Below are 26,432 nucleotides of genomic sequence, written 5' to 3'. Positions count from 1 at the left end.
TTTCTCTTAAATCTCTTCATATTTTTGGACACTGCTACTGTCACAACCATGACATGTCAACACCGTCACTTCCGTATAAAAAATATTAAATTAGATTATGGCATAAATGTATACTTTTTAAGAAGAGGTCTGATGCAGGTAGCAACATGGCGAAAACAAGCTGGCTAATGTGAACAACTCATGCTTATCATGTGAAAGAGCAGGTTTTTGTCACCACCGTCAGACGTCACCACCGTCAGGTTTTCTGTCTGACGGTGATGACTGAAGTCTGAAAAATGCTTATAACAGAGCTCAGGATTCTTATTTTTTGTACCAAATAGTTAAATAAAGTTGTTAAGCAAGAAGCCATTGACTTGAGTGGTATAAATTTTGGAAATGTATGTTTTAATGAGGCCACTGTCACCACCGTCAGAGGCAGTTATATTGGTTTTAAATGAATATGCTTACAATATGTTTCTTTGGTGCTGTTGAGTTATTAAAGTAATAGTCTCTTTTAATACAAAAATATGTTTTTCAAATAAAAAAAAAACATTACAGTGACGGTGTTGACAAAAACAAAGTAGCCTAATAACTGGAAAAACCTATTTTATGAAAAAAATGCAAAATGCTTGCTGAACAGCCAAGACCTTGGCCTATAATGATATACCTTCAGATTTTGTAATTTAACTCACTTTTTTTTTTTTTTTTTTTTAATTAAAACCTGTTTTATCCAAATTCCCAAGAATCAGTGTAATTCGTGTGCACAAAAAATCACATTTGAGGCCTTGAGATAAATTATGATCTTGTGATAAATTACATTCTGATGAATTACAGATTTTGTGGTCTTAAATTAATTACTACATTTCCACAATGTGCAGGACATTCCCACATTTTTTTGTTTGTTTGTTTGTTTTGTTTTTTTAAATAATTTCCGCTGCTCATATACTGCTTTTCGTCTCATTTTGCTGTCTGATGTGGTGGTGTTGTGTGTGACACTCATCATCGGCAGGTTGTGAGTTGCAGTGTGTCTGAAGCTTTTCTTTTCCCAAACACAACCTTTTCATGGTCAACAAGTGTGTTATTTCTAATGCAGATGCACCTGTTGGCCTGCTGGTGGCGCTAGAGCGAAGGCCATGGAGTCCCCCAAACTGCCAGGTTTCACCCTCTGACCGCTGGCACCAAACCTCAGCAGCGACCCGGCAGATAAATCTGGAGATCTGCCCTGTGCAAGATTCAGCATGTCACCTGCTGGTGGCGCCGCAACTAACGGTTCTTTTCATTATCGATTGATCTGCTTTCTCAATGAACTGATTTGTTGTTTGGTTCATAAAATGTCAGAAAATGGTGGAAAAAAATGTTGATCACTGTTTTTCCCAGCCCGGGGTGACGTCCTCAAACATCCAGAGACATTCAGTTTAGTGTCACAGAGGAAACCAGAAAACAGTCACACTGAGAAGATTTTTGAAATTTTCCTCTTCACAATGACTCAAAATGATTAATCGATTATCAAAATTGTAGGCGATTAATTTGATGATTGGCAATTAATGGATTATTCGACTAATTGTTGCAGTTCCAGTCCAAGGGTCACAAAAATTTACAGATGTAATTCGGTGTCACCAAAAGTCATGGAGATCCACCAAATAAATTTAGAGATACAATATATCAGTATGTAGATAGATAGATAGATAGATAGATAGATAGATAGACAGACATAGGAAAAAAATAAATAAATGAAGAAAATACATAGGGAGCCCACCCATAAAAAAAAAAAAATACAAAATCAGTGTCCAGTTAAAGTATTTTTAGAGTTGAGGAAGTAAACTGATAAAAAATAAAAAATAAATAAATAAATAAAATAATAATTTAAAAAAATAAAAAAATATATTTTTCTGTTTTCATTTTTTTTTACATTCACACATTCATATTCAAATAAAAAACTATAAAATCCTGCAGAAATCACTTTTTCCTCTCTTCTTCCCTTCCCTTCTTCATCCCTTTATCATCCATCCCTTCCCTCCCTCCTCTCATCTCTCCGTCCTGGTCACCTCTCCGCTCCCTGTTGCCTCCGTCCTGATCTCCCTGTCACTGTCTCTCCCTCTCTCCCACTTTTCCTCCAAGCCTGTTCCTCTCTCTCTCCTTCTCTCTCCCTCTCTCTCTCTCTTCGCCGTCTCTTCTTTAGTCTTCAGTCAGTTGTTTCTCCTCCTCTCTGCTTCTCCCTCCCCCACTTTCTTTCTCTCTTTCTCTTTCTTTCCTTCTTCCTTTCTCTCCCTCTATCGGCCTCCTCCTCCTCCCCTCTGCCCTACATTCACCCCTTTCTTTTCATTCTCCTGTTACACTTTTCTCCCCGTCTCTCCCTCGTCTGATATCCAGCGAGGAAAAAAAAAAAAAACAAGTGAGAGAGAGAGAGACAGAGAGAGAGAGAGAGAGAAAGCGTCGAGTTTACTCTGTAATGATGAAATGAAAGGAAGGGGATTTTGGACGAGGCGATTAAGCCAAACCAAAACAAAAAGCGCCTTGTCAATCTGGATTATAATTCCATTAAAATCACACATTTGGTCGTTTACTTTGTGAAAAGGCTCTTATAATTGGCCTTGGCAGAGGCGGCTCGTGCATTTTATTTCTACATGTATATGCATGTTGAAGTGTGTGAGTGTGTGTGTGAGTGTGTGTGTGTGTGTGTGTGTGTGTGTGTGTGTGTGTGTCCAGCAGGTGCGGTGTGCCAGGTCGCCTCCTTGTTTTAGTCCGAGTGTATCTCCAGGTCTCCTGAACAGGTTGGGATTTAAACAAAAGAAAAGAAGTGAGTGGCAAGGAGGAGAAACCGGAGTTGGATCCTGTCGACTTAATCTCTCTGAACGCAGATACACACGCTCGCAACACACACACACACACACACACACACACACACATGCACACACATACATTTCTGCACACAGATGTGTTTATCTGCGCCCAAGGCACGGGGGGAAAGCGGAGGAGAGACGCTAAGAGACGGGAGAAGGAGAGATGATGAAGTGGGAGGGGGGTGGTGATGTGTATGTGTGTGTGTGTGTGTGCTGGGGGGAATTCGGGGAGTGTGTATGCATACATGTGTGTGTGTTGTGTGTGTGTGTGTGGGGGGGGGGGGGGGGGGGGGGGGGGGCAGGCGACAGCAGCGGAGCGATGAGGAGAGGATGAGCAGGAGTGACCGGCAGCAGATGTTGACTGCCCTCCGTCTGCCACAACATAAACACATTCAACATATACACAGTCTGACGGGGGCACACACACACACACACACACACACACACACACACAGAGCAAGTCGGGGGGGGGTTCTGTAGTAAAGAGATTTGACAAAAGTGTCTCGTTTCTCTCAGTTTTGGTCCATCGTTCAGTTCTTTCTCACGTTTTTTCTCTCTTCCCTCCTCCTCCTCCTTCCTCCCAGGGTTTTGTCCTCTGGGGGGTGATAGGAGCTGCAGCTGGATATAGCTGGATGCACACACACACACACACACACACAAACTCCCCCCACCCTGCATCATCTCCACCCACCCTCCTCCCACTTTTCCCTCTCTCTCTCTCTCTCTCTTTTTCACTTTCTCTCTCTGTGGTGCTGAGGCGGGGATCTCATTTGGATCCTGAACTGTTGCATTTCACAGCGCTCGGTGCTGTCACACACACACACTCTCTCTCTCTCTCTCACTCTCTCTCTCTTGTCATACATGCATGCACACACACACACTTACACACAGACACACACACACTCGTGCTCACACAGGGGGGCTTGGCAGCACTAGTGAGCATCCTATGGGATTATAACTGACCTGGACCGGTCTGGACTCACACCTGCCAGCAGGGACAGAGCAGCGCTGAGAGGAGGAGAAGAAGAAGAAGAGTAGGAGAAGAGAGCGAGAAGGAGGTGGAATAAGGGAGAAAAAGGGGGGAAGAAAAAGAGAAAGAGGATAAGAGGAGGAGAGGGGTTGTTGTTTTGTGACTGTTCAGTCCCCCCCCCCCCCGATGCCAGCCCGCTGAAGATGGAGAACACATGAGGGACGAGAACAGCTGGGAACCGCGGGGTCGCTCGGAGGATGAAAAAAAAAATGTCGCTGAGTAAAGTTTGTGGATATTTCTAGAGGGAATTTTTCACCCTTGAACTTTGGGGAAGAGCAACAGAGGAGGTTTGACTGTGTGCACTTTGCAAACGGGGAAAAAAAAAGGTGAGAGCGTATTCGGGGAACAGAAAAATCCTCCAGGAGTTTGTCTTTTCTTTTGTCTTGTGGGGCTATTTTAATCGAAACACAGAAAAAACAGAAAAACAGAAAAACTAGGATTCTGATTTGTTGTCATTTGAGGTAAGAGAAATTTTTAACGCTCAGTTTTCCTTCATTTCCTACGTCTTAATTTGCCACGTTGCTCGTTTAAAAGCACAAAAATAGACTTACAATCATTTCTGTGTAAAAAGTGTAAACGATCATTCAATTTTTATGCCCTTTCAGTCTTTCACCACCTCATTTTTCTCGTTTGAACTTGAAAAATAGATGTAATTGTCTTTCGCGGCGACCGATAAACCGTAACAGATTGAAATCTCTCTGAAACGGTGACTGACTGACCTTCTCAAAACATCCTCTGCCCTCTCTGCCTCATCGATTCCATAAGTATATACGATCAATAGACTTACATCATGCGTGTTGAATCAATTGTTCCTGGGTTTTTCGAACCAACAGAAAACATGCATTTGACTTCATTCGGTGGCCTGTAAAACTCATATTTGACAGCAGAGACTTGCAAAAAAAAAAAAAAAAGTGAACTTTACCAAGCCTGACAGGAATTGATATGTATTTCCACAGACTGTTGACATTTTGTAAATTGTTATCAACAATTTTTGGCGAGGTTTGGTTTTTAAGCAGCTTCCACCTTTGGGCTAGAATGTCAGCTGTCAGTAACGGCAAGAAAGTGGGATTTCTGTGCGCAGACGGAAATAAAAGAGCCTCTGTTGGTGTTTTGTTGTGTGGAAAACGCCCGGAGTCACTTCTCGCTCAGTAACCCTCGTTGTGTCTTTAACAGCCTTGCCTCTCTCTCCCGCCTTCCTGTTCTAAGCCTGCAGGTGGGACCTCAGGTGATGGCGTCTCAGAGCACCATGGCGGCCGCCAGCCCCCTCTCCTGCCTCCTCCTCCTCTTCCTCCTCCTCTCCCTCCTGATGTCCCGACCCGCCTCCACCCAGGACGCCACCACGGGACTTACGACGGAAGGCGACCCGTCCGTCGTCCCGACCTCGCTGGCCAACCAGACGGCCGCCGGCTACGGGGCGACCACGCAGAACACGCCCCCGGAGACGGGGCTGTCCACGCCCACGAGCGGCGGGGACGCGGACGACGAGGACATCCCCCCTCCCGGCGGGACGCGCTGCCAGGGCTACTACGACGTGATGGGCCAGTGGGACCCGCCGTTCAACTGCAACGCCGGCGTCTTCCTGTACTGCTGCGGCACCTGCTTCTACCGCTTCTGCTGCCAGTTCCGCCAGCAGCGGCTGGACCAGAGCATCTGCTCCAACTACGACACGCCCATCTGGGCCAACACCGGCAAGCCCGTGGCCACCATCACCGAGGGCCAGGGCGACCAGGACCGGGACCGCACCCACCTCATCGTCTACATCATCTGCGGCGTGGTGGCCATCATGGTGCTGGTGGGCATCTTCACCAAGCTCGGCCTGGAGAAGAGCCGGGGAGGAAGTGGAGGAGGAGGAGGGGGCGGAGCCGGGGTGGCCCACGCTGACATCAGCAACTCCAGGTGAGGAGTGCAGCATGAGGAGTGTGTGTGTGTGTGTGTGTGTGTGTGTGTGTGGGAGGGGGAAATCGATGGAGGCTTTAGATTTATGGGATCAAAGGGTGGTATAGAGGCCTGTGCGTGTGTGTGTGTGTGTGTGTGTGTGTGTGTGTGTGTGTATTTGTATGTCTGTGTGTGCGCATGACTGCATGCTCGCATATATGTGCTAGTGCATGAATGTGTGTGTGTGTGTGTGTGTATGCCTCTTATGCTGCGTTCCAGAGACGTCGAAAAGTCAGAAATCCCAGCAGAAGCAGCTGAACGGAAATTCAAGCTGGAAATTTAAGCAGGAAACTTTCAACATCTTTGCAAAAAAAAACGCTGTTATCGTCACCACGTGACCTTAAACCTGCGACGCAGACCTCTCCAGCGGCGTGTGATTTGTCGCCCTCTTGTGGCAGCAAATTAAACGCTGCTTGAAAAACACACTTTCGAATAGCTCGCAGTCTTCTTCACGTGGAGAGAAAAACATCATCAGGCAAGTTTTGAACTTACCAACTGGGAATTTCCAACTTCCGACTTTGCAGGAAATGCAGCAGGAGTGTGTGCATGTGTTTGTACACCCGTGTGTGTGCATGTGTGTGTGTGTGTGTGTGCGTGTGTGTGCGTCGTGTGAAAACTAATCTCCAGCTACACGTCGCGTCATCTGGCCGGCTCATGTCAATCTCACAAAATCTGTTTAGAGCACGAGCTGATCGCTTCGTCTGCGAGGTGTCACTGTGCTTCCTGTCCTGCTGTCCCGCACAATATCGACGATTAATGCAAATTATGGAAATGCTGTGTGCCTGAAATCAAGTTAGGAGAGAGAGAGAGAGTGACAGAGGCAGAGAGAGAGAGAGAGAGAGAGAGAGAGAGAAGAGTTTGCAGGAAGACAGTCACATGTCTGATATTGATTTTCAAATCATGTTTTGCCATTTTTGCCAAGTATTGTGTCACATGATTAAAGTAATTTCATCTCATGTGTATGTATGCATGCTGTGAATGGGTTTTGTAAGGGCACATGCTCATGTGTATGTCTTCATATACATGCATTCGCCCATATAGACCCATATGATCACACCTATACTTTGCCTGTGCTCATTTTTTAAAATTATGTTTCTAATTTTCCATTTTGTTTTCTGTTTCTCCTTTTTCCACCTCTTTTCTTTTCAATATTTCTTTTGTACTGCATCCCTCATCATGTACCGTTTGCTTTTGCTTGTAAGCATGACTTATATTTGAAATAAACAAAGCATTTTAAAAAAAAAAGAAAACTTGAGCAAACCATCTCTGCGAGGTGTCTGAAACAAACTTGAAGAGGGAACGTCGTCCTTCGAGGGAATTCGCTCTTCCAAGTTTGTCCAAGGTGTGCAAACGGTTCTGGTTTTACGACGAGGCAAACAGGAGTCAAATCACAGATTATAATCACGTTCCAACAGATTGAAACAAATGGTGTTTTTATTGGACTGCCCTTTAAATTTGTCCTCATGGGGCAAAACAAAACAAAAAAACACATTAGCAGACAGCTTCTACTTCACATTTAAACCTCATCTGTTTCTCAGCACACACACATGTACGCATATAAGCACATGCACACACACACACACACACACACCAAGACACATTCCAACTGCAGCAGGGTTAAAGGAATAGTCCAACATTTTTTTGGGCAAAATACCCATTTTCCGACTTACCCACCATTTTCACCTCTGTGGGTAGCATTTCGTTTTAGCTTAGCATAAAGACTTGAAATCTATGGGAGTCGTTAGCCTAGCTCCATCAAAGTGAAAAAAAAATAAATAAATAACCTTACAGCAGCTCTGAAGCTGTCTTATTTACGCAGTGTGTCGTGTGTGTGTGTATGCACAAAGGTGAAAATGGTATCAAACATCTTGTCTCAGTCTTGGTAGGAAAAGGGAAAAGGGATATTTTGCCCAAAATGTTGGGAATATTCCTTTAAATGTGGCTCAGGGTTCAGTCAAGTTCCCCTCAGGAAACGGCAGCATGGGCTCCAATCCCTCAAAGCGACCTCACCCTGCACCGCCTTCCCTCGCCCTCCCCTCCATCCAGCTCCTCTCCTTCAATCTCAATTTTTTTTTTTTTTTTTTTTTGTTTTGTTTTTTTGACGCTCTCATCTCGTCATCGCCTGTTTGTCTCACACTGCGTCGTTTCCGCGCCGCAAAGCCGTCTCTTCCTCCTATCAGCCTTTCGTCTCCTTTCTCTCTCCCGGTCGTGAATTAATCGCTTTCTCCATCTCCCTTCCCGTCACTTCTGTGTTTGTACATCCGTCCTGCAGCCTTCCTCTGGGGCCCGCGGGCCCCCGGGGGACGATCAGGGCCAGAGGGGGGAACAGGGTTTCTGCAGCTCCCATCTTTATTCATCACTCTCATTTCTTTTTTAACTTCGATCTCTTCCCTCCCTCCCTCCCTCCCTCCGCTCTCATCTTGCTTCCTCACTCCGTCTCCGTCAGCGTTCAGTCTTACCTGTTGTATCTCTCTCTTCCCTCGCATTTTCGCTCATTTTCTGTGGTTTATTTTTGTATTTTAGAGGCTCCAGACAAACAAACAAACAAAAAAAAAGAAGAATAAATTCTCCTCATGCTGCTTGTGTGTCTCCTGCGTCCAAATTTGGACCAACAGCTCTGCCTCACCCTGAGCTACAAACCCATTCGGCGGATAACACACAGCCAGGATTAATATTTCCTGCAGGGTAGCACCTCACTGAAATAGAAACACTCCGGCGGTATAAACAGACTCCCTCGATTAGCCCATCTCACCAGATTACCGCTCCTCCTTGAGATTAAACACATTTCACCGAGATTACAGCTTTTTTTTTTTTTTTACCGTTTCCGGGCTGCTCTGCCTGCTCGCCTGTTTCGTTATTAGCCCCGCTGACACAAATCCCCGGTCCAAAAATGTACACGCAAACTAAAACCTCGTGTGCCGTGTGCACTTTTTGAGGTCAGACGTATAAATACATGCAGCCGGTTTGTGGTTGGAAGGTAATGTGGCGAAGCACAGAGCTGGCAGCTTCTGCTCCTCAACACCTCAACAAAAAAAAAATCTTCATCTTAATGAGTCATTTAGTCTCAAATTCAGTGTCGAAATCTTGGTTTTTCCTCACACAAAGTCAAAAAAAAATCTGCCTGTGGGATGAGATAATCCCACTTGTTTCCAGCGCCAGTCGAGCTGTTTCCAGAATTTTACTGAATCAAGTCTCATTTTCTTGATCCCGGTGGGCTGATCTGCCTTAATCTGCCTTGTTTCAGTGCATTTATTCTCGTTCCTAGAAAAAAAAAAAAAAAAAATCCTGAAGAACTTCTGACAGGAAACAAGAGGGATGGTTTCAACCCACTGGCTGATTTTTGTTAAAATAACTAGTTAAGATGGAGATTTTTTGCAGGTAAACCCTCCCATGCACCTGCACTTTTTCTTTCTTTCTTTCTTTCTTTCTTTCTTTCTTTCTTTCTTTCTCCCCACAACATCCTGATATATTGCGCCACCTGATTACCACATAAATCCTGCCACCTCTGCCGAGTCACCTGTGAAAGTTAAAGAGCAAAGTGTTGCTTCCCACACACCCATACACACACACACACACACACACACACACACACACACACACACACACGCTTTCCAAACCAGGTTCAGTGTGTTTGTATGCCGAACTAATCCTTGTCCAGCCGGAGGAAAGGAGAGCCTCGGGTCACACGCGTCACGTGGAACGAGGCCGGATTCACCCTCACAGAGCAAACAAACACCAATGACCTTCATCCCCACACTCACACACACTCACACACACTCACACACACACTCACGTGTAGTGATTTATAGTTCAATTAACAACAAGAATGATAGCGGCAGCATTTCGGTCGTGCTCCGAGAGGCCAGATAGCCACGAGGCGAGATCGCCGCCCTGCAAAGTCCAGAGGGGCTGAGAGCCAACATGGCCGCCAGAGAGCGAGCGGAGAGGTCACATGATCGGAAAAGTGTGGGCGTGTGAGTGCATGGATGTGTGTGTGTGTGTGTGTGCATGTGTATGTGGCATGTGTGTGCCCTAGCGCTCCAGTGTGTGAAAACCTTTCAACTCCGATTTTGGCAATTTTTTTATTCAAAGGACGACGTGGTTTTCAGAGGGTCGAGGCGACTCTCCGAGCCCTCGAGGTGACAGAACGCTTTCAAAAAGACGCTGGATAATTTCAAAAAAAAAAAAAAAAGAAAAGAAAAGAAAAGAAAGAAAGAAATGTGATCCAGTTTTTCTACGTTCCTGGAAAGCCGACATGTTGGAGATATGAGGTTTTCACCAAACATGCATAGTGAGCTTTTCTGTACGTCTGCCTTCGTTTGCTTGGAATCTATCTGTGTGTGTGAGTGTGTGTGTGTGTGTGTGTGTGTGTGTGTGTGTGTGTGTGTGTGTGTGTCGGAGCGTTGCCATAGGCTCTGTGGCCATCATGTTATGTAATGAGGGACACTGCCACTTAAAGGGCTTGACCTTACTTGTGCTGATAACCAACAAACACTCAATACAGACATACAGGCTGCAGCCGCTCTGCACACATGGGACTGCTTTTCCTCTCTCTCTCTCTCTCTCTCTCTCTCTCTCACACACACACACACACACACACACATGCACACCCAGGATGCATTTGTTGTTGCTTTGATCTGGTTTCTTGGGGCGTCTTCCTCTTTTTTGAAGTTGCACGTTTGTGTTGCACGGTGGCGTCCAAACATCAAATCGCTGCACCGACACGAGAACGGAGAAACGATCGGAAGCCGTCTCCTCCTGCTCGCTCGTTTTCTGGTCAAGAGACACTTTTGTTTTTTTCTCACCCAGAATGCTCTGGGAGGAACCGGCTGTCACAGGCCGCCGCGACCTCACCTACGGTGGCCCACAGGGGACAGCGGCCACAGTCGTGTGTGAAAATGTGACAACTCAATGAAAAAATGGGGTGAAATACAATAAAGGGTTTTTTTCTGAGGCATCGTTCCTCCCGTGGCACATGCCCACTTGCGCTCACACACACACACACACACACACCAACACATGCAGAATTAACACCAATCAAGCACAAAATGCAGGGAAACAAAGGCATGGACTGGTAAATAAATGGGATTTATTGGCCTGTAAACTAATTTTCAAATTCGTCCTCATTCTCCAGCAGTGAAAATCTTGACGTGATGATGTGACCGAATCAAATGAATCGATAGACGTAGAGCTTTTTCACGTGGCCTAGTTTATCAGTCAGTCAAAAAAAAAAAAGAAACAATCATAGAGATCAAAGTCATATTTTTTGGTATTGCTTATTCGCTTAATACACAAATGAGGCGATGCATTCGACCAGGAGGCCATTATTTTTTAATGAAACAAGGCATCACTTTAAAAGGTATCCTCACATTTCTTTGCATTATCCTGCTTGTGTGTGGCTTCGTCTGGTTTAAAGAGAGAGAGCGAGAGAGAGAGAGAGAGTGAGGGCGGGAAGCGCTTCACACACACGTGTGAGTCATCTTAAAAAGCCGCCGCGTGAGGAAATGTGTTGAGGTGAAAAGAGAAAGAAGTTTTCAGGGAGTTTCTTCCTCCTCCTCCTCCTCCTCCTCCGCTCCACTTTCACGGCTGCTTCCATCTCTCCCGCCCTCTGATTACCTTCAGGGTCTGGCTGTCACTCTCTATCACCTCTCACCTGTCACCAGCATGTGTGTGTGTGTGTGTGTGTGTGTGCAAATGTGTGAACATGTGCACATGCATCCGTCTGCATCACCGTTCGCTGCGATTCTTCCCCAAATTAAAGGACAGAACAGTCGACAGCTTCCTGGTTCTATAAGATGTGACAATTTTCTCCCTGCGGCCGCTTTACCTTCCTCTCTCCTCCTTTTCCTCCTCTTCCTCGGTCCTGCCAGGCCTCGCTGGCCCACACACAGTTAAATGTGGGTCAGCGCCCACTGGCTCAAGGGGGTGGTTTCTTGTGTGTGTGTGTGTGTGTGTGTGTGTGTGTGTTTTGGTTGGTGTTTTCGTCAGACCTGGGCAGGGTGGACAACATCTTAAAACTTGAATCTTTGGCTGGTGCTCTTATTTTGAAAATGTGTCCATATATGAGGCTATTTAAAGGAATAGTTCACCAAAAGTTCATTTAATATCTGTTCAGCTCCATGAAAGTGGAATCCATTAAATTCGTCGAACAGCAATTTAGACCCCGGAATAAAAGATTTACAGCCCCCAAAAACACATTAGGATCAATTTTATTGGCCGAGCACGCTGCATCCTACAAGGAATTTGAATCCGGTTAACTTACATCTAACACTCCAAAACAAAGATGAAAGGCAACCAAAAAGAAAATTAAATAATCAAATAGGAATAATAAATAGAATACCGGAGGTTAAAAAAAAATATATATATATATAAAATACGCACACCATATCCATCAAAAGTTTGCAGACAAACAATTGTCTCTTAGAAAGCTCACAAGCAATTAAAGTAAGGACACATAATTATATTCAATTATATTCCCACTGATGTTGCATGTTTCCACTGAGGCCTAATGTTTTTCTCGTCCTGACTTCTGGCTTCATATTGAACTCATTATAGAAAACTGACATGTTCATGAATCAACAGCATCGCCATCATCCAAATGTGGTTTTCGATGTTTAATGAAAGGTTATTTATGGTTATTTTGTGTTACGAGTGTGGTAAAAATCACTCTTGATGCAGCTTTAAAGTGAAATGCCCATTAAAAGAAGAGGCCGCGGAGCCTTTCAATCCCATGATCAATTGTGTTCGCGACACTTTAGAGTCCGATTTTGGCGCGCCGCTGATTGTGCCGGCTCCTTTGAGCTCACTTTTAAAAAGCATCTCTCGTGTTCAAAGGCACAACCAAAGTCACGGGCTACGCGAAAATAATTATCCCGGTTACAAAGTGGAAGAGCGCATCAAACGTCGCGGCGTTCAGCCCCTCGTCAGGGCCTTCTCGGTGCTAAAACAATTTGCAGACATTTAACCTCTCTGCACCTGTTTCTGTCACTCAGTATTCAGGTGTGTTTGTCAGAAACCCAGGAAAGTTATTTTGTATATCAGCCCGTCTACATTCATCTTTTACTGATAATTATTCAGCTCCTCGCAGTTGTTATGCAGGTATATTTTAATTTATCTGTGTTCGGGGCCTCTGACCTCGGCTCCCCTACTGTATTCTACTGATTCACCTGTTGAAGGCGCTAGAGAGGAGCATCGGCTAGAATGTAAAAGATGAAATGTTCAAGCAAGAGCAGGGAGGATCAATTTAATTCAACAGGCAAAAAACTTCATTCTGTGTGCTGGCTCAGGTGTTTGGCCATGCTCAGGTGGGCTTGTGTGTTTGTGCAGGCGAGTGTGTGTGTGTGTGTGTGTGCGTGTTTCAGATGTGGCATTTTTATCATCTCCTCGCTCTTGATCGGTCAATCATCGACTGCCACAGTGAGTTTTATCTGTTCGTCTGATTAAGAGAGAGATGCGAGTGAGGAGAGCGGCGACAGCAGAGGGGAAACAGAAAGTCCCGCCCACTGGGTTTGATTGACAGGTGATCTCTGGGACGTGCAGTGAAGAAACATCACCATCATCATCATCATCCTCATCATCACGACCTTTACTTAAATAAAGAGGCCTTTTCCATAGACGCCTTGTTTACGATACATATAAAACAACGTACATGAAACAAGAAAAGTACATGAAAACTGCAAAATCTATAAAAACAGAAAACAATAACACCTCATAAAAACAAAATATAAATAAAAATGTAAAAACAATAAACACATATAAAAAATGCAAGAAAACATTTAAAAAAATAAAATAAAAAAAAAAACAATAAAAGTGCAAAAGCCACAGTAACATCAATAAAATAAAAACGCACAGTTACACTGCTCCAGAGCCAACAGAGATCTAAAATGACTGTAAGAGACTGATTTCAACAGATTCTGCATATTGTACTTATAAAATCAGCTATAATTTAAAAGACGTGATGTGAAATACCCCGGAATAATCCCCGAGAAGTGATTTGTAAATGAGTAACATGCAGAGCTGTTCTCTCTCTCAGGTAAATGACGATGCTTCCTAAAGCCAAACATGACAGCACTGAGCTCCCAGCACCAAACGTGGAAACAGAACATCAATAAAAACGTCAGGATCTCACTGAACACCACTTTCCTGTCCCATGTCAAACGATCAAAAAATAACAGACAAAGTCACGATCGAGCCTTTGACTTCGCTCTCGTTTACAGCGTTTCCCTGGTAGCCGTTTGCATCCTAAATATTTGAGGCAGGTTTGGTTTTACCGGCTGCTGGCTAGCTTCAGAAAATCACTGAGAATGAAAAAATAACTTTCCACGTTCAAAGTGAGGAGTCAGGACGTCCAACGTGTGAGAGATGTGACCCCACCCTTCACACACTCGCTGGTGGGACAGGAAAAGACATCAGTACGTTCTGTAGCATGTATATATGGGGCACTTTGGTGTGAAAACATACATATTTAAAGGAAAATTCACCCTAAGTCACTTTACAACACGTGTCAAACTGGAGGCCCGAGGGCCAGATATAATTGTGCCACAGGTCCACGAGATGACTTTTGATTTTTTATTAACACTGACCCGCTTTCATAGATCTCCGTAGATCTCTCCTCAGGATAAATTCAGTTTTCTGGTTATTTTTCATTCCATGTGATGAAATATTTGTCACCGGCAAGGATTCGGCGTCGGGCTTACAGATACAATGAAAGGAACAATGCAGTGAACTCGCTTCATGTCATTTTCTGCTCTCATCACTTTGGTTTTAGAAATCCTCGTTTTTGTCTCATAGAAAGACATTCTGAGGGGGAATGTTTTCATGTTTAGTTCATATTTGGATGTGAATCATTATTTTTATCCAGCACATATTTGGGGTCAAAAGCATTAAACAAATATTGGCTCTGTTTGGCCCGTGAACTGGCTGTAATTTTTCAATACAGGCTCTTTGGTGACTGAGTTTGCTTCACCACTGGAAAAAAAAACAAAAAAAAACAGCCATTAGTGATGTGCTTTCTGGTTTTATTTGATATCCGGTGGTGTGTTGCTCTTATTCCTGGAGGTAAATGTCTTGATGCCAGCAGCTATAATGGAATTTAAAGTGAGACTTTTTTCAGCTACGTGTGCAAAACATCAACAGCAAACGTCAGGTTTTGGTGTCGCTCCCTCACGATAAAGAGCTTCTTTCCGAAGCCGACATTTCTGGAGCTAGGTTTTTTTTTTTTCTTTTCTTTTCTTTTTTCTTTCTTGTTGCAAGGCGCAGAGAATCACAGTAGAGATGAAGAGGAGGAGCGAGTTCAGGAATGACTGGAAGGAATAAAAGAAAGAAGAAGAGGAGAAAGATAATAAATGTATGATAGAAGAGCAACAGGAGTAAAGAGGAGCTGGTTTGCACTCACAGGCAGACTGATTGATGAGACTGAGAGAGGGGTATCAGTGATCTGTGTGTATCTTTTGTGTGTGTGTGTGTGCATGAGTGTGTGTGTGTGTGTGCGAGCTATAGGGATTAACCGCTGTCCTCAGGACAAGGTCATAGACAACAAACATCCAACACAGCTCATCAACAGCTAATCTGGTGGGTGTTGTGGCCTCCCGCGGTCCGTCAATAAGTGCTAATTACTCAAAACTCCATCGGCTTTTCTCTCTGCCGCCGCTCATCTGCTGGACGTCATCGTTACCAGATACCCAACGATGTGTATGCCCGATGCAAAATGGGAAAACAGAGAACCAGATTTAGAGTTTTCGAGCTAAAACACACATAAGAATAAGAGAAGAATGAGCAGAATGAACTGGACAAACGGACAAAAAAAAGGAGAATATTATTATGCAATTTTGGGGTGAGGGCATCCAAATGTACAGTACAGGAGGACTGATGCATGTTAATTAAAGTCTTTCCCCGCTGAAGTTCAGATGAACCGAGGAGATGAAGCCGCACAGGAGACACGTATGCCTGTCTCGCTGCATTCGGGACATTTTTGTATTAATGCAATCGATGATGGAGAGAGAGACAGACATCGATACTGAGCCTGAGAGAGAGAGAGAGAGAGAGAGAGAGAGACAGTGGTTAGCAGTAGTTCTGCTTGTGACTAATTACTGTGTGTGATGCATGTGTGTGTGTGTGTGTGTGTGTGTGTGTGTGTGTCCTGCCTGGTGATCTGGGCGGGGTAATTGATTGTTACAGGGTATTAGCTGAGCCTCATCTCACTGTGGCTGTAACGGGACGGGACGGCACGGAGGACGGCCGATGATCTCACAAATCACAGGCACATCGCTGTTATGTAAGATGTTACGGAGTAAAGCAGCGGGGCTGGGGTCAAAGGTCACGCACAGGGCAACACAGCAGACCCCTTGTCACGGCGGACATGTTGAAATGCAAAAGAAAGCCAACCCCACATTCACCCTCGCTGTGGAGTGAGCTTTGTCCGCTCGCCGTTTCACCTCGCTAGATTTCCTTTTTTCTGCGTCCACGACTTTCATAGCTTCTGGCACCATGCTGCGCTGTGATTGGCTGGGAGCTCCGAAGGCCGACGCCCAGAAGAGTCCCGAGCTCAGCCGAACGAGAAAATCCAGAGTCACACACACCAACACACACTGCTAGTGGCTCACAAGTGATGATTGCAGCAACTCCATGGAATTTCATTTTGTGTTGTTTTTGGCGCCCCCTGTGGACAAAAGCGGTAGCGTCTCCTGGAACGAACACTGCGTTTCCCACATGTACCACCACCGCCTCGTGTCGTAAAAATCCTGATCTGGCCTTGGTTGTGAAAGTGAAAGGATGACGTCACGTGAGAAGAAACGCCTCGGTGCTGCTTAAAAGGTGGCTTAGCTTCTCTAAAAAAAAAAAAAAAAAGATACCGACAGAGCAAAATGCAAGGGAGGGAGCAGGAAGGAACACAGTGACGTCTGTGGGTCTTTGGGCAGAGCGAGGCTAAACCCAGCAGAGGCAACCTTCTCCCTGATGCTCTCATTCGCTCATGTAGGTCATATAGAGGCATCTGTATTAAAGCACATAAAAACTCTTAAAAATAGTTGTTTTAATTCAATCAATCAATCAATCAATCAATCAAATTTTATTTATATAGCACCTTTCAAACAAACGCATGATATTCAAGGTGCTTTACGTCTTGATTGACAAATAAGCATAAAATAAGAAGTAAAATGACAAGGAGACCGATGCACACTCATAACATATGGTTAATTAAAAAAAAAAAAAAAAGATCAAGAAATAAGAGTGATCATACAAGAGAGTGAATAAAAAGATTTTAAAAAAAATAAAAACACAGCAATAGAAGAAAACAAAAAACTCAAGAATAAGATACTGAATAAAATATAAAAACAATATGAAACCATTTAAAACAATAAAGACACAGCAATAATAATAAAAAAAAAAACAAATAAATAAATAAATAACTCAAGAATAAGATATTGAGTAAAATATAAAAACAATATGAAAAACAATAAAATAGAATGCAGAATAAAATATATAGAAACTATCAATAAAATAACAATAAAAAATACAGACAAAATAATAAATAGTAAATAAGAAATATAGTACCTATAAAATTATAATATTATAATATTATAAGACACTATATAAAGGCCAGACCAAAGACGTTGTGAAGTTTAAAGAAAGTAGTGATAGTAGTGATAAAAGCTGGTTTCCGCCCGGGCTCGATGAAGACACAACAGATCCTTGAGTGTATCATCAATCTAGACTTCTTTATGTGCAACCAGCAGGAGCTATTTCTGTAAATCTAGCCCTTCCTCCTCCTCCTCCTCCTCCTCTTCTCCCCCCTCCCCCTTCCTGCGAGTCTTAATCTTCAAACCAGCTACGTGGCCATCTTCAGTCTTTCCTCACATCTCGCGGAAGCTCTCCTGAAGCTCAGCCAAGGCTCCATAAACACCCCGTAGCCCCGAGGCAGGCGCAGTTTTGTGGCAGATTAAAAGTCCAAATCAGCAAGTTGTTTGAGCGGTGAGCCAAGAGAAGGGGAGCGCGGAGGCCCAAGGCGCTCGGCTGGAATGAGTCAGAGAGGAGACGAGGTGCGGGGAGAGAATGGAGGAGAGCAGCGCGAACGGTTTAAGGAGGAGAGAGAAGAGGAAGAGACAGATTTAGGGCTCTGTTTAGGTTGGGAGGGAGGGCTGAGACTGAAGAATGAGAGGAAAAAGAAGAGAAAGATGAAGAAAGATGAAGAGCGATGAAGAAGAGGTGGAGAGGAACAGGAGGTGTTCATTCATTTTAATGTCATTATCTTATAAACACAATCACAAAGACCAACACAAACATACAACACACACACACACACACACACACACACACACACACACACACACACTGTGTACATAAAGGTTCACAATATTGATTCTCTATTACAAAATTAGATAGATAGATAGATAGATAGATACTTTATTCATCCCGAAGGAAATTCACAGTTTTCAGCAGTATCCACAGAGTACAAGATTAAATAAATAAAAAATAAAGAATAAAAGATGACACTAGAGATCTAAAGAACTAAGTACCCAATGTGCAAAAAACAATGTGCAAAAAAACAAAAAACCCGTGTGCATAGATGTGGGCAATGTGCAAATTTACAGTATAAACAGATGATTATACTGTAAATTAGCTCATAAACACAGTCTAAAGTTAAAAACACAAAATAAAAAGATGTTGCAGAATATAAATGTAAATGTTCAAAACCCTTAAAAGAAAAAGCGCTTCCCTGCACTATCATACCGTTTATAATGTTTTTATAATTGGAAATCAATAAACAAAGTGGCTGACAACAGGCTAAAGCACTTTATACAGACGAACATAATGAGATTTAAAAAACACGATGCAGAGTTTTCAATATTTTTCAACATCCAAAATCATCATGTAGTGTCGGTTTATGTGCAGAGACACTGTTTGATTATTAGGGTGCAGTTTTTCCAGATGAAACACTCGATTCTTGCATCTGTTTTGTTGCTTTATAGGATACCCACTTTCCCATTTGTTCAGTTTGCACTGTCCTACTTTTCCCAGAATGCCTTTCAGTAACCCCCAGTGAGTGTGAACTTGTTGCTCTCAGCTGTGGGTCGTACACGTGAGGGTTTGGGGACGGAGAGCGACACAGAGAAAGAGTGGTGAAGTGAGTATTTTTCCTGTGGGGAAAAAGGGGCGAGTTCCACCTTTCTTAACTCAAAACACACCTTGTCTTGTTGCTGCATTGCATTCTGGTCCGTGTTCTGTTCACTTCTGCGATGGATTTCTCCCTGTTTGATTGTTGAACGTCGCTGCAAAACGGCACCTCTAGATAGAAACTCCTGCTGTTTGAGCGTGACGGACTGGAAACGTGACACCAAAGCGATCGCTGAAATCAAACTCCGCTGTCGCTGCTCTGGTCACCGTCTACGTTTGGTCAGTTATTTGCAGAAACAAGAAAAAATACAGCACCAAACGACAAACTGGATACACTTCAAAGGTTTTAAATATTTGGGGTTGGATTTTTCTCTCCGTTGCTGTTTGAAAGACCTGAAACCGGGACTGACGGCATGAGCGCTGTTGCATCCCGGATGAGACGTTTGTCGCTGTTACTGCCGTCTATATCCTCCCTGCAGGGGGCGCTGTTTGGCACAGCTGACAAAACTACTGACTCACATCATCGCACACACACACATGCACACACACACACACACATCTGCAGCACGTGGCCAAATGGGCTCACTATTTGGCAGCTGGAGTGTGAACAAATTGCCTCTGGCGATCTCACTGAGCATGGTTGTACTCTAGGTTGTGTGTGTGTGTGTGTGTGTGTGTGTGTGTGCACCTGTGAGTGTGTGTGTGTGTGTGTGTGTGTGTGGTTGTCGGGGGTATGTACATGAGCTTCGTTAGCGGAACAGAGGCACCAGTGTTTGAATTATTGATCAAGGGAGTGAATACCGTCAACACTGTAAACCCAGCAAACGCACAGAGAGCAGAGATGTGTTTATTCAAAGTGATGAAGTGTGTGTGTGTGTGTGTGTGTGTGTGTGTGACTGGCAGGGAGCTGTTTGTTTATCAGCTGTAGGAAGGAGGTAAGATGGTCAGTCAGTGTATGATTGTGTGTGTGTGTGTGTGTGTGTGTGTGGTTTCTGTGTCCAAAGAACCTCATTACTGTTACCTTGGAGATTCATGAGCGTGCACGTGAGTTTTTAATCTTCTGCTGCGTTTCAGTCGGCTGCTGTGTTATTGTACAGTTTAAAAAATGAAAAAAAAAAAAAAAAAAAAAACCTCAGTAGCCTATTAATGAAAAAAAAATGTGCCGAAAAGGTTGAGGAAACCCAGTTGGGTTTATGAAAGAAAACGTCTCTAATTAATAAATAGCTACAAAATGTCATAATTGAGCGCAGGAACTGGAAAGTGATGCAGCTGAAAAAGGCAGTTTAGTCAAAGTGACAAAGAAAGAAAGGAAGAAAGATAAATGAGGAAAGAAAAAAGAAAAGAAAAGATAAATAAATATGAAAATTAACTTTATTTATATGGCTCTTTTCAAAACAATTAACAGTAAGTCTATACAAGAGAGTGTTTAATTCTGATTTAAAAGATGAAACTGACTTCAAATAAAAGGTTTATTTTAAAAAAAATAGCTCTAAAAAGAGATATGACATCCATGCTATTAATCTAATTACATGATTTGAACGGGAAGTTTGATTTTACTCTTTTAGAATGAGGAATATGATGAGGTTTTTGGATTATTATTTCACTTTTAATGCCAGTTTTAGTTTTTTAAATGCACATTTAGTTTCCTGAGACAATCAGGCGGTCACAGAGGACTTTTGTTATCAGAGTGACGTCTGAGTGAAATAATTTACTACTTACTTACTTATTAATTATTGATTCAGTATGAGTGACTCAAATGTATGCAGCTCAAACACACTCTCTGTATAAGTGTGTGTGTGTGTGTGTGTGTGTGTGTGTCGTCCTGTCTACAATAGCTTGTCAGGCGTGGATGTGTTACGAGTCAAAGGATCAGCCTCTTGTCGGTGATCATGTCAGTAGCTGGGTTTCCATCCACCTATTTTTATTTGCATTTTCAGAAAAAAAAAAAAAACTTGGATGGAAACGCCAGAAATTCAAAAAACGGCTGAAAATTTGTAAAAAAGTTTTTACGCTTGGAGGGGGTGGATTTCTCAGAGTATCGATAAAAGAAAATGCGACTTTTTGCTGTGGAAACAGGTTTTGCGAATAAACGATGACTGGACCGGATACCACGTCACACTTCTACGCTACAGTCTTATTATTAGTTATTATTATTATTATTATTTTATTATTAGTCTCTTATTCCGTATTTAGGATGGTTCGGTACGAAGTTAGCGCTGCCAAAATAGTAAGCAGACTTCTCCCAAGAGCCGACAAGTTCAGCAGGAATCTGTCCCTGATCAGCTGTTGAGTGTCAGCTGAGTGTTTGTTGTTGTTCAGTCGACACACAGACGCTGTCTTATGACATCATCTCACGACGCACTCTTCTCCCCATAATCGCAAAACAAAACTAATGGAAACAGGCACAAATTCGCATTTTCTTTTGCGCATTTTGACAAAATTCACTCAAAAATTTCGATATATTTGAATGGAAACCCAGCTAGTGTTGAGCTGCGACACGGCGACTCCAGTCAGTCACACACTCCACAGGCGAGCGGCGAGGCGGCTCACGGGCGCCTGGAGTCTGAATGAAACGACGTTCAAAAACCTCACAGCAAAACCTCGACCACGTGCCAGGCGGCAAAAAGCGTCACAAATGCGATGATGGCAATGATACGATATGCACGTGAAACACAGAAACGTTCGAGTGAAAAAGTTTGCTTTGCTGTTGAAATCCGCTCTGACAGTCTGACAGGTGAGCTTGTAATTGCAAAGTTCTGTGTGAATAACAATTAGGATCAAATCAATAGTCAAAGAGCCAAATATCAAAATCACAGGATAACCAGAAAGTGTCACATCTGGCTTTAATAGCCTTACATGCAAATTTCAAAAACAGCCTGTATGTGGGCCAAGGATTTGCAGCTTTTATCCACGTGTTATTTTGGAAATTGATCATGATGGACAATAATGTGCAGTTGGTGGCTAAACTCAATATAAACCTGCAAAAATTTTTTCAAAACATATATACGAGATGATGACTTGAAAACAACTGTCGCTCTCTGATTCCATAATCTGCGTTTTCCTTTTTCCTCTTTTTTCTGCCGTATTTGAGCCACTAAAATGGAGAATTTTGGACACGCAGCGAATTAGGTTTAAAACTCCGGGTTGTGTTGTAGTCTGGACACCTATATAGTCACTCAGTTGGAAACAACAGGAAAAGGAAGCTAACAGAGAGAGGATGAAGAGAACTGAACCCCTATCGCACACACACACACACACACACACACACAGCTATGTACAGTGCACATGCTGAGTGTGCCAGATGCAAGAGGACACATTAAAAAAACAAACTCCCACATGCCTGTACACACATTCACACACCAAGCTCACACACACCTTCCTCTGAGATGGCTTAAAATAGAAGTACATTATGTGTGTGTGTGTGTGTGTGTGTGTGTGTGTGTGTGTGTGTATGTGTGTGTGTGTGTGTAGGGGGTCCAGCTGTTTAGGAAAGCCCTCGCATGGGAGCAGCAGCCCAAGTTTGTGAGGCTAACAGATTTCAGCTCCCGTGGCGCCACTGCAGTGTCCCCTGTCACACCTTCCCTTGTGACACACACACACACACTCACACACACACACAACACACACACACACACACACACACACACACACACACACACACACACACACACACACACACACACACACAGATGGAAGAGGTTATATGACCTCTTCCATCTGTTTATGTGTCCCTGTACTTTGTTTTATCATCACTCTCCTGTACAGTAAAACAGATGCATGACAGGTGGTTTGGTGCTCGCTTTCTGCAGTGCAGCCATTTCACACCCATAGAGGAGCTTTTTGTTTGTTTGTTTGTTTGTTTGTTTGTTTGTTTGTACGTCTGGAATCTGGTGCTCCACCCTCTTAGACTTTCCTTTGGGCATTCCTGACTTTTCTCATGTCCATCAGGTTCAGTGTGTGATCTGTGTGTGCACACGGCCCTGCAGTTTCATGCCCTTTTATGGGGATGGGCGGCGCCTTTACCTGCTGTATGCTAATTAGGATCAGCTGGCACACACTTCCAACTTATTGGGATGAGAGCACAGGTGCAAACAATCCAGCGGTTAAGGAACATGTCATGACTCTGATGTGGACTTGATTGTCCTTAAGAAACAAATATTAAAGAAAAAACTGAGGAAGATTTCTTTCTTTCTTCTCTTTTATTTCTGGTCTGAATTCTAGTGACATCATTTATAAGAGGAGGGGCTGCCTGCTTTCATTTACAACAAAACTAAAACAAATGAACAGTGCATTTTCACCATTTGTTTAATAAAGTGTAAATGTTTCAGCATTATCTCATTTAGATGATCAAGATAAGATAATCTAAGATAAATATAGTTTTTATTTAAGCATGCCGCACAGCTGAAGACAAGCTGAGCTTCAAATTACAGCTTTTGTGTTGTGTTTCTGTGTGTGTGTGTGTGTGTGTGTGTGTGTGTGTGTGTGTGTGTGTGTGTGTGTGTGTGTGTGCTGATCTCCAGGACTCTGTCGGACCTGCTGAAGCAGCAGGGAGGGGAGGTGAGCTCGGTGGACAACACGGGCGCCGGCTCGCCCAGCAGAGGCAGAGCCAACGGCATCTCAGCCAGGATGCTGCGCAGCCGCAGCGGTGAGCACGCACACACACACACACACACACACACACACAGGCACATACACACACAAACACTGGCACTGATGCATGTGCAGAAACAACACATTATGGTAAGATGAAGCTTTAAAGATCCCCAAGGGGAACTTATCAAACAGTGACAGGAGAAAACCCAGGAAAAATCGAGCATAAATAAGAAAACAGCATCAACATTTGCACGATGTTTGGGAAATAACACTTCAAAACTTATTTTGGTGTGCGGAATAACAGCAGGAGACCCTACCGAGCAAAGAAAAAATGCATTTGTAACATGCATGACATGAAAATACACCCAATATATGCAGTGTGAAATAACCTCCACACACAGGTGCAAGGGAGGAACACACAGCCAACTGAAGGTTCACAGCGAAATGATGTGTGGGACGTCTGTGGAGGAAACTCTAATCCAAAGCCATGACGTTCTGCCTCAGAAACACAGAGCAGAACAGCATATAACTTCAGTCAGCCAAACAACAACCTGCAGCCATGATGCACAAATATAAAAGACATTAAAGGAAAATGTATTTCCAGCCTAAAATACATTAACACTGTTTAAAACCTTGGACTGGCAATGTATCTTGTTCTTTTCATGCTGTGTTTTTTGTCATTTTGCAGTGAACCAGCCAAAAGTAAATCCAGTTACATTACAGTTACAATGGTAAAGGTAAATGGGAAAAAAAAAAAAAATCTAATTCAATTCAGGGTATTCAGTATTAAACTCTACAAATAATAGAGTGAGGGTTTCTTTAGTGATTTGCAATGGCATTAAACAAACATACAGGCAGAAATGCAGCATAGCTCCATAAGCTCCACTGCTCTCTATGTGCATCACATCTGAAAAACAGAATTATACCCTAAAACAACACAACAGCGCCAGAAACACAATTTTGCAAGTCACTAGCCGCTGTTTTTTAAACAGTGCTAATGTATTCTGTGGTGGGATTTTCCTTTAAGAACGTGCAGCGCTTTGGTTTGCGACCGCATGCTCTGATTGCCACTGTGCATTCACACTATTCAACTTGGCTGGTGGATTCCTACATAAAGCCTATAAGCGGAAATTGTCATTTTATGTCGTTTTGCATCTGTTCTTTTGTGGCATCAATTTGCATCTCTGCTATTTGGTGTGTAGTGCACAGAGTGGAAATGTGGAAATATGAGCATGTCTGTGGAAAATATGCATGTCGCTGAAAAAAAAAAAAAAGGCAAGCATAAGAGCTGTGGGGAATGGATATCTATACGCAGCAATTTATTCGGCAGCATTAATCAAAAACAAACAAGGAAAGTCAATAAAACGACTTCAGCTTTTATCAGTCGCAACAACGGACGCATCTGTTCTCCAAGCTTCATTTTTTTTTTATCTCCTTCAGTCTCTCAAACAAAAGTTGCACAGAACTGGGAGGCTTTGAGTGCCTGGAAGAAATGATGAATCCCATTCGCCGGGAAACATGGAAACGGAAAGATCTCATTGGCTGTTGAAGCCGATGACAGAGGCCGATTTTTCTCCGCCAGCCTCTCTGGTGGAGCCGATGAATGGACGTCCACTGACTTCATGATGGTTAATCTTTTTATCTTCTCCATCTTCTTACTCACACACACACACACACACACACACTCTTGACACCGACTAAGAAAGGGAGGGAGCGCACGTTTAGAGCTATAATTGTTTTTTGGGTTTTTTTTTTACCTTTCCTTTTGGAAAATAAAAAATGCTCAAAGTTCTTCTACATCTATAGTTCTTCACACACACACACACGCACACACACACTTTTCTTGTGTGTGTGTTGTTCAAGGGCACATCTCTGCCTGCCGTCGAGGCAGAGGGGCGTGTTTCAGTCTCTCCTTGGCTTCCAAAAGGGTAAAAGGGGGTGGATAGAAGAAAACAGAGATAGTCTAGTCTAGATCATTATACATGAGGAGAACATGCTGCTTTGTGGATGGGGGCACTACACACACACACACACACACACACACACACACACCACACACACACTTTAATTACTATGTTAATGAATCCAGGCTGCACCCCCACAGAGAGCACATGCCATTTTCTGTACATGGAGATACAGCAGAACTGATTTGTGACCAGGACAGGACACACAGCTGTTTGTTTGTTTGTTTGTTTGTTTGTTTGTTTATGGTGGAGGGGGAAAGAGGGAGTAGGAGTGTTTTTATCTAGTTCATGCTTGAGCTGCTCTTCATGTGAGTTGTGTGGCAGTGTGTGTGTCTTGAGCATTAGTATGTATTTGTGTTCATGTTATGCATATGTGCATATGTGTGTGAGTGTGCTTGCATGTGCGTGTGTGTGTGTGTGTGTGTGTCAGAGGGAAAGAAGTGCAGCGGAGTGTTTGATATGAGGGGCCCCCTGCAGCTCTCCCTCTGTCTCCCGCTGCTGTCTCACACTCCGCTGATGACAAGGCGTAACACACAGAGTGCCATTCGGTGGACGCTTTTATCCTCGGCGCCTCACACTGATCATACACACTTTATTAACGGAGGTTACTGTAAGGTAAACGTACAAATCCCGGGCAAAAAAAACGGAGACGCATTCACCTGTGTCCCTGTCAGAGCGCCGTCTCTCCGTCTGTCGAGAAAATACTCCAGACAGCGGCGGATTTGCTGCTTGGCGTTCACTGTCAGCGAGAGCCAGGCAGATGTTTGTTAGGTAAAATTAGCCCAACGAGGCAGCGCTGCCAGTGAGACGCTCACGACACGACACCCTGTGATGGGGAGGGATGAAGTTGAAAATGGTTCAACTTTTCCAGCAGGTATCCACATGCGCTTCATCTCACAGCTGTAGTCGAAGTTGAAATCACTTCTCAATGAAACGTTCAACCTGGTGACGACTAAGATAGGGTGACCAGACGTCCCGCTT

The 26,432-nt window shown here is 43.6% G+C and overlaps 1 protein-coding gene across 1 annotated transcript in view; it reads left to right on the top strand.

Moving 5' to 3' along the window:
* Nucleotides 1-3,585: 3,585 nt before the first annotated feature.
* The window catches only part of shisa8b (shisa family member 8b), a 42,444-nt gene continuing 19,597 nt past the window's right edge, over nt 3,586-26,432 (top strand). The window contains exons 1-3 of the mRNA XM_030078057.1: nt 3,586-4,175; nt 5,056-5,745; nt 23,415-23,539. Coding sequence (XP_029933917.1) covers nt 5,078-5,745; nt 23,415-23,539 — 793 coding nt within the window. The 5' untranslated portion in view covers nt 3,586-4,175; nt 5,056-5,077. The remainder of the gene's footprint in view (nt 4,176-5,055; nt 5,746-23,414; nt 23,540-26,432) is intronic.

Source organism: Myripristis murdjan, chromosome 19 (genome assembly GCF_902150065.1).
Source record: "Myripristis murdjan chromosome 19, fMyrMur1.1, whole genome shotgun sequence".
NCBI classification, from domain to species: domain Eukaryota; kingdom Metazoa; phylum Chordata; class Actinopteri; order Holocentriformes; family Holocentridae; genus Myripristis; species Myripristis murdjan.
This window is presented reverse-complemented; position numbering and strand designations above follow the sequence as displayed.